Source organism: Astyanax mexicanus, chromosome 22, assembly GCF_023375975.1.
Source record: "Astyanax mexicanus isolate ESR-SI-001 chromosome 22, AstMex3_surface, whole genome shotgun sequence".
NCBI lineage: Eukaryota > Metazoa > Chordata > Actinopteri > Characiformes > Acestrorhamphidae > Astyanax > Astyanax mexicanus.
In genome coordinates, this window is record NC_064429.1 from 26052462 (window position 1) to 26064691 (window position 12230).

The following is a 12230-nucleotide window of genomic DNA, read 5'->3' on the forward strand; positions in this document are numbered from 1 at the left end:
CAAAACTTGTATGCCTTAAAATAGTCTACATGTCCAATACTATGTCTATTATCATAACATGCCAAAAGCCAAATCTCATGGGATAGCAGTATTATTATTGAATATTGAGTCACAGCACAGTTCCGACTCCAAAGTGTTGGATCTCATTATGTGAGGCAGATGTTTTTTTCTTGAATAAATGTTTTTTTTTGGTATATGTGGGGTGCAAAAGTTTAGCACTCTTCAAATGTAACAATGATATAAATACAATTGTAACACCAAACCTTAAGCTTGAAGTGTCACAGAAACCAATGGCAACACCTGAGCAACCACCTTAGACACAATAGCAACCACCTGGGATACCAAAGCAACTATCTTGCCTAAAGAACATGATGTCCGTTACCTAAAATACCATAACAGCCACCTTTCTGCACCTGGCATCCATCTAGCGTTCACTTAGCACTACCATGTCAACCACCTGGGAGACCATAGCGAGCACCTAGTAATAGCAACCATATTGCAATGCTGTGTGAAGCATATGGAATATGTACTATTGTACCCACTCAGCAAGAATATATAAACCATCATGCAACCAACCACTTTGCAACATCTTAGGAGTCACCTAGAATACCATAGCGACCACATAGCAACAGCATAGCCTGTATCTTAAATAGAAATTCAGTTTAGTTGGTAAATTTGAAGTGCTTTGTTTTGCTTTCAGGGCTTTTGCACTTTTCTAGTTTGAAATTTTAACAGAATATTTGTTATTTTGCTCTTTATTTTATTGTAACTTATACATTTCTCACTAACTTTCGCTGGGCATTATCAGCATATGTTGAACGCATCACTTGGCCGTATACTTCTTGCAGAACGCCAAATAAGTCCATCACTCCTGACCTGCTTAAGCTGCTGACTCGTCAGCACAAATGTTTCCTCAGCACATTCAGAGCTCTACAGTAGAGCGGACAGTGCAAAGATAATGCCTCGGAACACCACTCATCTCCAGCAGGCCTGTGATCACCATCCACATCACGTAAAGAGGGGGAGGCGAGAAGCACTTAGCATTCTTACCTGCGGGGCTTTCATTATCAAACTAATAAGACAATATTAATTACGCGACTCTGCGGCGCTCTAATTATGCTGACAGGCGGCCGTGATTGTGTCGAGCGCGAGAGAACGCGCTCCGCTGTGTCTATAGGAGGGCAGCGAAGGCGGTCACTCACTCAATGATTATGTAGAATGAAAACAATGGCAGCTCTTCGTCTGTCACTCACCACATGCACCTATGGGAATCCCCGCTAACTCTTCCTGTGTGGCTTATTTTGATTTGCTGGCTTATTAAATGTGCGATTTACAGGATGTAAATGCGTATGTAGCTGAACGTCGTTATTAAACATCTGTATTGTTTAATTGAATTTGCTCTGAGTTGCTCATCTGTTCCTAGTAGGTTATTGATTTTTATTATTTTGTCCGTTTCAGTATGTGAAGTATCTTTTTTTCTTTTTTTTTTTTTTTTAATAATTTCATTTCAAATATCTTCCAAATGTTTCTCCTAGTTTATCTTTCAATTGTCCCACCCGTTCAGCTGCTACTCAGGTTGATGAATTAACACAAGCAGGGTAAAGACTAGCACATGCCTCCTCCGACACATGTGAAGTCAGACTCTGATGCAGATGCAGCATTGCCAAATATCGAGCATCACAATGCACTCAGAGGAAAGGTTCAGATACAGCAGCTCACAGACGCCTTGTGCTGATCGACATCACCCTATGACTGATGAGGGGAAGAGCACCATCTACCCACCCAGAGAGAGCAAGGCCAAGAGCTTTACCTGCATCCAGTAAGCATTGACGCCAGGTTTAAGTGTTTTTGTTTAGTTTTGGCCTTCCTCACAACTTCACCAGTTACTTTGGCTCAAAAATACTATCTGCATCCATCTTTAACTTGATGCCATACATATATACCAAGTCTTCACCCTTTGGTCCTAGGTGCCTATGCAGAACCGCTCGTGTTCTCCTCTTTTTGCTGCCATAATCACACGGCGCCACCTGTGATGGCGGAGCAATAACGGCTCACAAATGAAATTTCCTGCGAGGCTTATTGATATCATTAAACACAAGCATATTGCACTTCACAATCATTTTAGTCTTCATCAGAGAGTTTGACATTTAGTGAATTAGGTGCCGTTGAGCAGCCTACGTCTTTACAGCGCTTCAGCTGGAGCCCCCGCCGACGGATTCGGCGGAGAGATCTGTCATCTCATTTGGGCCGGCTGACCGCTGATGGCTGCTAATATCCCATTGCATTAGCTCGTTTGGGCCTTAATGTGCTTTTGGTGTTTGTAATCAAATAAGCAATAGCTTATGTCTTATGGCTTTAAATGAGTATGTTACTATGATTGTGTTATTATTCCTCCATAACTTTCGCTTCTTTTTTTTTTTCTCCACCTTCCCTCGCGAGGAGACTTCGAGGAATATTTCTCTCTGTAGTGAAACGTGTCAATGCAAACCTAATGATCAGAAACTTATTATTCCAAAGTTCTAATTCAGAACATCTTTCATTCGCTTTTAACAGATCTATTCTCACGACTGTTGTTGATCCATGAACAGTGCAGAAAGTAGGCCTCTCACAATAACTATTTATGTTTGGATGATATTTCTTTATATACATTTTTTTATAGACATAATTGCAATAAATGATATTACTGTGATTTTTAAATAATTAAAATGTAATATGATAAAATGGGACAATTATAATAATGCATAATGCAATAAAAACTAATAATATTATTATTAATAATTTAAATTAATATAAGTTTGGGAGTCATGAATTGGTCATTGTGCTGGATGAAATGTTGGTAAGCTTCATTCATATCTAAGAAAAAGAAAAAAAAACATGATAGGAAACACAAAAAGGATTGAGCTCAAATTTATACATTTAACATTATTTTATAATAAGTTGATAATGTAGTGATTGTGACAGGGGTTTTATCTGTCTTCTATTGTTTTATCAGTTATTGATATGTCTCATTAAAACAGTTTAAAAAGGTACAAAAAGGCCTTAATGCTTTAAAATGTCTAGAATCAATCTTAAAGGTATTAAAAATGCTGCCACGATAAATATGAATCTGGTTTTAATTTATAGTTTAAGTTTATATTATCGCTGTCCAGTAAAAAAACAAGCATCTCCAAAACATCAACTTAACAGGAGAGATAAAAAATCTTTTAACTTTCAACAGAAGTTAATGTAAAAAGAGTTTATTTCAGGTCATTTTGGAGACTTTCTATTGGACTATTTATTATAGATAGTGTGTTCAAATTATGTAGTAAGTGTGTGTGTGTAAGACAGAGAGAAAATGTGTTGCGTCAGTACGTGCTAATACGGTTTGCACCCTAAACCTGTTTGACACAATGATACATGTGTTTATAGAGCAAATTGCAGTATTAAATGGCCTGAACTATTTCTCATAGCTCACTAGAATATCAGCTCAATTTACACATACCAGCACCAGAGAGAGAGAGAGAGAGCGAGATAGAGAGAGAGCGCGCAATCTTTTAACTTTCAACAGAAGTTAATGTAAAAAGAGTTTATTTCAGGTCATTTTGGAGACTTTCTATTGGACTATTTATTATAGATAGTGTGTTCAAATTATGTAGTAAACTAAAAAAAACAAAAAACGACAATGATTTAAGATATTTGTTTTTCATTGGACTGCGACAATTCTCAAGTTAGCTAAGTGTAGTGAGTTCACTGCAGACTACATTAGCATGGTACTGTAGACCTAGGGAAGTTTATATTTTATTAACAGCAATTTGGCACAGTACCCTATATTCAGTGTAGGAACAGTTCCATTTTTTATGTGCAAAAAATTTAATTTATATTTGTTTAAAATATGAGTATTGTAAAAATGTTTAAAAAAAATATGTCAAGTTTGGGCTTTTGACATTTTTTTATTTGCCTTTTTTTTTTTTTTTTTTTCTAATGCTTGTGTTAGAATAATATCCACAGGTAGAAGTTGGATAGTATTGTGTGTACAACTGGTTTAATAAGATACAAATTAATAGATATCTTGGATTCTCTGAATTTATGATTGGCGAAGCTCAACCTACAACTTATAGAGGCATTCCAGGTGAAAGTTCCCACCTGGAGCTGAGTTCAAATGAAATACTGCATTACTTGAGCACCTTAGACTGCTTCCTGAAACTGGTAACACTGTACTCTGTAATATTTTAGAGTAATATGAATTTAAAAGTGGGTACTTCCCAAATCTAATTGGAATAAATACAAAAAAAAAACAAAAAAACATTAATACACACAGTATTATGTACTTTATTTTAGATCACTGTGTTCATTAAAAAATCTAAAACTCTCCCATTGGGAGTCTAGAATTATTTGTAGTTATTATGCAACATCTGGTTTAATATATTAGTTCTTAATGATGTTTTCTGCGTTTTGCATCTATTCCAATATGATGTTGTGTTTTTACAAGCAAAAACACTCCCATCCCTGATTGAAACAGTTTAATATAATGTGCTTAGGCCCCTTAAACCTCTGCAGAGTACTGTAGAGACGTTGTTTTAGTCATTCTAGCCTAAACATAGGCCTGGGTAATGTGTGCGTGATTGAATTCTGGTGACTCAGCTCACAGCTTAAGCTCTGAGACTTAATCCAGACTTTTATTCCTTGGTGTCTTGGTTACAACGGAAACCGAAGTCTGAGACCTCACGCAGACAATGAAGACCATCACGGCACCACAGCAGCTGACCATCCACCAACCCACCCATCCAACCAACCAGCTCTCTCTGCTGGGGTGGGCTGCATAGCTTTCTGATCATCAAAGGATGAGTGTGGCTTGGACGATAAGCTCGAACTCTTCCCAAAGGTCATCCGTCTGCTGACCCTTCTCAGAGACGCTATTAATGAGGAGACCAGCCACTGGCTCCAATATGAATGCTATTTCTGTGAATGCTAATCATAGTGCTTGTTTACAGTCAAAATCCGGCCCTTCAACAAAAATAGCCAATCATCTTTCTAGTAGTGGTGAGAGAGTTGTAGGGTCGGCACACTAGTGGGGAATTCCCACCTTGATATGGTGATCTGTGCAAGCGCAGTAGCCATAATAAGCCAAAAAAAAATCAAAATAAGTGTGCAATATTGAGTCAAAAGATCTACGGTGCGTGGCAGAGGACAAATAGCTATTTTATTAAGAGTGAGGAGATGAAACTTAGAGATGTGACTGGATGGGACTAAAATTATGGGAATAAAAATCACAGAGGATCCCCCATAAAAGAGAAAATTACCCCAGACCCTTCTGAAAAACTAATCCCATCCAGATATGGCTAAAAACTACAAACTAATTATGATGTTTTATGAGATTTAATTTATGATGTTTTTCTAAAACCAATAGTATTAATTTTAGTAGTATCTTTAGTTACCAGCGAGGTTCATGGAGATCTTTAAAGTTCCCTACATCTGGACCAGCCAAAAAGAAAAAAAAAAGAATCATGATTATGCTTAATTTTTAGTTAATTGACACATCTAATATAATTCATTTTCATTTTGTCAATGTAATGCTGATATTTATTCTTAAAACTGAAATGCATAAAGCAATATGCATAGGAAAATATTTGTAGTTTAAGCACAAGCAATGATTTTTGTTCTTAATGAAGCACCAGAAACATGCTCACTGTTTGTTCCAACAAAATCCAAAAAGATGGGGATAGTATGAGAATGAGATTACTCATATCATCTGTTAAATAAATACGTTGTGTAATAATAATTACAGTTTTTTATGTTTTTTGGATACAATTTAGAAAAAAGTACCAAAAAAAGTGGTACAATGGTACTTTCCCATTGACTCACCATATACTTCTCACCAACCGCATGTGGCTCCTTTCTCACTGCTTCGCTCCACCCATTAATACCTCGTGTTTCCAGCTGTTGCTGATTTGGTGGAGGAAAAAACCCACACACGAAAAAAAATACAAACAACAACTACAAGAAAGAAAGCGCCGAAAGTTGTTGATGTCGTTGAACCATGAAACTTTTGGCCCTGGGTTGAAATTACACTGCATACGAGTTCCTTAGTCGTGTAGCTTGGGGGATAAACATACCTTACATCAACTCTCTGCTTGTACTGGAGTAGATTTATTTATTTTTTTTCTTTACCCTCGCTTTGGGCTGACAGCCCCTATACTCTCTGCTCTCTCTGCTCTGAACAAGAGCAATCCAGGCAGTCCCAATTATCTCTCTCCCTCGCTGGAGGTGTCTAGAGGCCAAATGTATGTGCTCTGTACATATGCAAAGAAGTGCTTTCGCTTTGCTTACACTACGTACTACATATCTAAATGGAATACTACCATCTCTTTGTGTGTGTGTGTGTGTGTGTGTGTAAGAGAGAGAGAAAATGTGTTGCGTCAGTACGTGCTAATACGGTTTGCACCCTAAACCTGTTTGACACAATGATACATGTGTTTATAGAGCAAATTGCAGTATTAAATGGCCTGAACTATTTCTCATAGCTCACTAGAATATCAGCTCAATTTACACATACCAGCACCAGAGAGAGAGAGAGCGAGAGAGAGAGAGCGCAACGACATGTGTTTGCTCTAACTTAGTTTGTTATGCCTACACTGTAAAGAATTTGACTGTAAATTAACTGTAAAATACTGACAGCAGGGACGCACCAGCACTTTACTGTTATTTTGCATTGCATCCACTGTTATATCAATTAAAACCACAGAGCTGGTATTATTTGGGTGGTACTAGGGGTAAGCGATGTGATCCTAAGATAACATTACGATATTTCATTGTATTTATAAAAGATAACAATACTATTGACGATATGACAAAAAACTAAATAAAAAAAAAATAAAAAAACTTCAAGAATACACTACTGCAACAAAATTTTAATAACATTTTATTACTGAACAGGGTATGATATGGCACACCACCAACTGAGATATTAAAAAATACAAGAATTTGATCAGATTTGTAACAGAAGTCAATGATCCAGTATCTCCATATATCCAGGACTAAAGTAAAATAAATGATACTGGACATATATAATCTGTCTCTGGTAGATAAAGCTTTGAAAAAAAAGAGACCACTTAGAATAAAAATTATGAGTTTCTTTGATTTTACCAAATTGAAAACCTGGATGATCACAAGCCATCAAACCAAGCTGGTGAACTGCTTGAATTGTTGCACCAGGAGTAAAGGCATAAAGTTATCCAAAAGCAGTGTGTAAGACTGATGAAGGAGAACATGCCAAGATGGAGAAACCAGGGTTATTCCACCAAATACTGATTTCTTAAAACTTTATGAATATGAACTTGTTTTCTTTGTATTATTTGATGTCTGAAAGCTCTGATTCTTTTTTGTTCTTTCAGTCATTTCTCATTTTCTGCAAATAAATGCTCTAAATGACAATATTTTTATTTGGAATTTGGGAGAAATGTTGTTTGTAGTTTATAGAATAAAACAACAATGTTAATTTTTTTCCAAACATATACCTATAAATAGCAAAATCAGAGAAACTGATTCAAAAACTGAAGTGGTCTCTCATTTTTTTTTCTGAGCTGCTTATAATGGGATGCAATAATTAGGGGTGGGTGATATGGCACGATATTTCAGGGCATTTCAGGGTAACATATCGTTCATGATATTGGCAAATGTTGGTGATATTATTGTGTACAATACGGTATGGCACACCCCTAAGGACAATCGGTTTGGACACAGCAGTGCTGCTGACGTTTTTAAACACCTCAGTGTCACTACTGGACTGAGAATAGTCCACCAAGTGTGTAGTAGAGTGGACACTGTGTTTAAAAACTCCAGCAACACTGCTGCTGTGTCTGATCCACTTGTAACATACACTACTAGCACACCACTGCTGAAAATAATACACCACCCACTTAATACCTGCATTGTGGTGGTCATGTGGGGTCCTGACCATTGAATAACATTGAATAACACTTGGTCACAACACTTGGTAAAATGTTAATCAGTTGGGACTGGACGTGATAAGAATGCTGGCAGGTATTTCCATAGAAAGTACTGTATAATGCTAATAAATCACAGTTTTGTACTGTTATCTGTTAACTGACTCCATTACTGTTAATTTGATTAATTGTGATGTACAGTATGACAATCTAACAGTATTTTATAGTATTATAACAGTACAATACTATTCTGTTTTTAAACCCACAGAAAAAAAAATTATAACAATCCATTACTTTATCTTTTTTTCTCTCTCTCTCTCTTTTCTCTCTTCTCTCTGATTCTGCAGATCATCACGCAATATGTTTACGAGCGCTTGGAGAAAGACTGCAAGCTGAGGAAAGAGATGCTCCCAGTAAGTGCACTCGAAAGGAGGGGAATAAAGAGCCCCTCGTACTTTTGATTTATGCCGCCGGAGATTAAACAGGGTGTTAACGAGAAATTGAATGTAAAAAGGTTTGCCTCAGAGTTAAGTTACGGTATAGCGCGAGTTCTCAGGAAGCGCGAGGAGCTTCCGAATAAGCTTCCATATCACTCGCGCTCTGTTCAAATAGCTCGGCTGCGCTGAATAATTTCTGACTTAGCACTTCATGTCGGGAGCAGGCAGCCCTTCATCTGCTTTGTATTTAAATGTGCTTAAAAAAAGACTCCATTTACTCAGCTACGATAGTCCTGCATAAACAGAAGAGTTAGGACTGTTGTAACTTTTATCTTTTATAGAGGAAGCACTGTATTACACTGCTGGTGATTGTAATTTTTTAATGAAGATTAAATCAGGTCCTTTTTAAAAGAGCACCATTGCTCGATGTGAATTACAGAGAAAGAAAACTGAAGTTTCTTTTAGCTGTAAACATCTAACTGTGTGCAGAATTTATTTCATTATTTAGCAAATTATTCCACCTACTCACTAAGGCTACTAAGGCTTCAAATTACAAGCCACATTGCTCAAATCCAATTTTGTGCTCAGATCGGATTTGGCTATCTTGACGGTTCACATTCACAAATGTGACAAAAGTGATTTGTATATGTGTGTAATGTGAACAAATCTGTCCCTGAAACGCCTCACGTGTGCACATTCATACATGTATAAATGCCACCTTCTTTACCAACAGCAAAAAAAACTCATATTTGAGAGACGACTCGTAGCTTTATAAAGGGAAATGGATGCGTTTGTTAGCAGCTCATATGTGGAGCATCTTTTGCTGGAGTGGAGAAACAGCAAACAGCTGGTCTGAAGTACTGAAGCTCAGGTCGAGGAGGTGAAAAAAGGCCAGGTGGTTTGCTTTTGCTGTTTTTTTTTTTTTTTTTGCAGTTATAGCCACACAGCTGCACCAAGAGATGTGTGGATACGAAAGAGAAGCATGTAGGGCTAATGCTAATGCGTAAAAGCAAAAAGACACATGAATTCCGTGAATTTGACCTCTCACATTCATGTCGCATGTCTATGGATCTGATATGTATTCGATTTAGGATCACATATGAAAGTGACTCAAATCTGATTTGAGAAAAAAAAACGCATTTGGCACGTTCGCACAGCCATGAAAAAATAAGTCATATTGAGGAAAAAATAGATTTGAGTCACTTTAGCCTGGTAATGTGAACACAGCCTTGGACTCCTTCATCACTTACAATGCTCCCAACACTAGGAGGATCAGGAAAAGTGCGTGCCTCCTCCGATACATTTGAAGGTAGCCACCAAGTTCCTCTTTTCAAACAGCCGCCAATCCAGCATCACCAGGCAGCCAATGCACTCAAAGGAAAATGATCAGGATTCCAATGATGTCCAGCTTTGATGCATTAGTCTACAAACGCCTGTATCAACCAGTATCAAAATGCTTAGACAATTAACCTGATTACCCACTAAGATACACCAGGACAAGTGCATGCCTCCTCCGATACGTGTGAAGTTAGGCTTCAACAATCTCCAGATCTGATGCATTAGTCAATTGCAAATGTGCTGACCAACTTTGTCAATGCTTAGTTAAGTATCCCACCCACTTATTATGACTCTCCCTCCACTCGCAAAGTGCCCAACACTAGAGGATCAGGACAAGTGCATGCCTCCTCCGATACATGTGAAGTCAACCTCCAACTGCCTCTTTTTGAACTGCCACCATTCCAGCATCACTAAGCAGCCAATACAATCAGAGAAGAAAGGATTATCCCTAGCTCTGATGCATTCAGCCAACAGACGCCTGTGATGGGCAGCTTCGCAGTGGAGGTGATTGTATGTGATGGGTTGCAGAGAGAGTATGACCAACTGTGCTCTCTCTGACTCCGGCTGCTGATGGAGAAGCAGCATCATGACCCAGGATTAAACTCTTTCTCTGACTTTCAGAACAGATTTGTCTCTATCTATTTATAAAAAAAGAAAATCCTAAAAATCAACTACTTAGGTACTGAAGATGAGGAAAAGCAAGCTAGATGGCACTTGTGAACATCTCAACATCTCCGAGTAGTCTGCACAGATCCACATTGGGGGTGAACGCAATATAAAAGACAGGAAGGATCCGTGGCAGTGTAATAAAGTCATCACGGACAGACAGCTGTTGACTTTCTTCAGGAGCTGCCTGTCTCTCAGCGTAGCGCTGTTAATAATGAATGATTCCAGGCTATGAGTCATTCCGCTCTTTGTGTATCTAGTGCCCTGCCCCACTTTAATGAAAGGAAAATAAATATAGTTGTTGACACACATCAAGAGATCGAGGAGTTTCACAAGCTCTCAAAACCAGAAACATAGTTTATAATGGGAATGAGGCTCCTCCAGATTAAGGAGCTTCAGTAATGATGGTATATAATATTGTACGTAGGTAGCCTGTGCGTATGTTGGTATGTATTTTTTTATTATGTTTACCAGAGGGCTAAACCATTTGAAAGCATCTGCAGTGCAAATATAGTTACAAGTAGTGGTGTAATGGATTAGGTATTACTACATCTGTGGTTTGTATGGATTGGCTCTTTGCAGATCAGTGCCAAAGTTTAACCATAACAATCTAGAATAATATTTTACTACTGTTTTTACTTTTTACAGTTATAATTCCCTTAATCTCATCACAGAGCTGCAGTGAAAACATAAAGACTGAGCATCTCTCTGTTTCATGAATGGAACATGTGGATAAATGTCTATGGGTTCTAAACGACTGAGTTCACATTGCAAACCTCATTAATCAGTTCAGATATTTTGCTCAGATCAGATTTCTCTGTTTTGGTGATCCATAATCATCAGTGTGTCTGTATCTGTCTGTAGTTTGACAAATCTGTTATTGAACCGACACATAAACACTGATCTGCACTGCCAGTTCTGGTAGATGAGGAGAGAACAAACTTGCAAACAGGAAAAAAAGGCGCATGAAGTCCAATATGTTTATCTAATTTAGGATTATATATTTGAACGTGACTCAATTCTGATATTTAATGATCAGATTTGACATGTCTACACAGTCCTGATCTAACAGACTAAGTGTAAAATGTAAGTCAACCCTAAAATGATGGATTGCACCACTAAATACAAGACTAGTAATTATTTAATAATTTAAGACCTGTTTGCACTGTTTATTTTAGCAAAATTAGGCGAAATAATAAAATACTGGGTTATTGTATTATATTTATTGTGGATATGCTAATGGGAATTGTATTATTATTGTACACTCTTTCTTTCGCTCTACTTCTGTCTATTTCTCGCTCTGTTTCTCTAATTGTCTATTTCTTTTTTTTTTTTTTTTTTTTTTTTTTTTCCCCCCCATTTTCTCCCCAATTTACACGGCCAATTATCCAACCCACTCATTAGGACTCCCCCTATCACTAGTGATGCCCCAACACACCAGGAGGGTGAAGAATAGCACATGCCTCCTCCAATACATGTGAAGCCAGCCACCGCTTCTTTTCGAGCTGCTGCTGATGCAGCATTACCAAGCAGCCAGCGCGCTCGGAGGAAAGCGCAGCGACTCGGCTCCGGTACATCAGCTCACAGACGCCCTGTGCTGCAGACATCACCATAGGAGTGATGTGGGGAGAGAGCGCCATCTACCCACCCAGAGGGAGCAGGGCCAATTTTGCTCCCTCTGAGCGCCGGCAGCTTGATGGCAAAGCTGCATGAGCGGGGGTTCGAACCTGCGACCTCCCGCTCATAGTGGCAGCGCTTTAGACCGCTGGACCACTCGGCGCCCTTAATTGTCTATTTCTTTCTTTCTCTTTACTTCTTGCTCTCTTTTTCTCTCTACCTCTCTACATCTTTCGCTCCCTATTTCTCG

The 12230-nt window shown here is 38.2% G+C and overlaps 1 protein-coding gene across 5 annotated transcripts in view; it reads left to right on the top strand.

The window, feature by feature from the left end:
* The window catches only part of fam172a (family with sequence similarity 172 member A), a 288454-nt gene that overhangs the window by 29961 nt on the left and 246263 nt on the right, over positions 1-12230 (top strand). For all 5 annotated transcript variants that reach the window (XM_049470775.1, XM_049470778.1, XM_007243895.3 and 2 more), the window contains exon 5: positions 8270-8335. In XM_049470775.1, coding sequence (XP_049326732.1) covers positions 8270-8335 — 66 coding nt within the window. The remainder of the gene's footprint in view (positions 1-8269; positions 8336-12230) is intronic.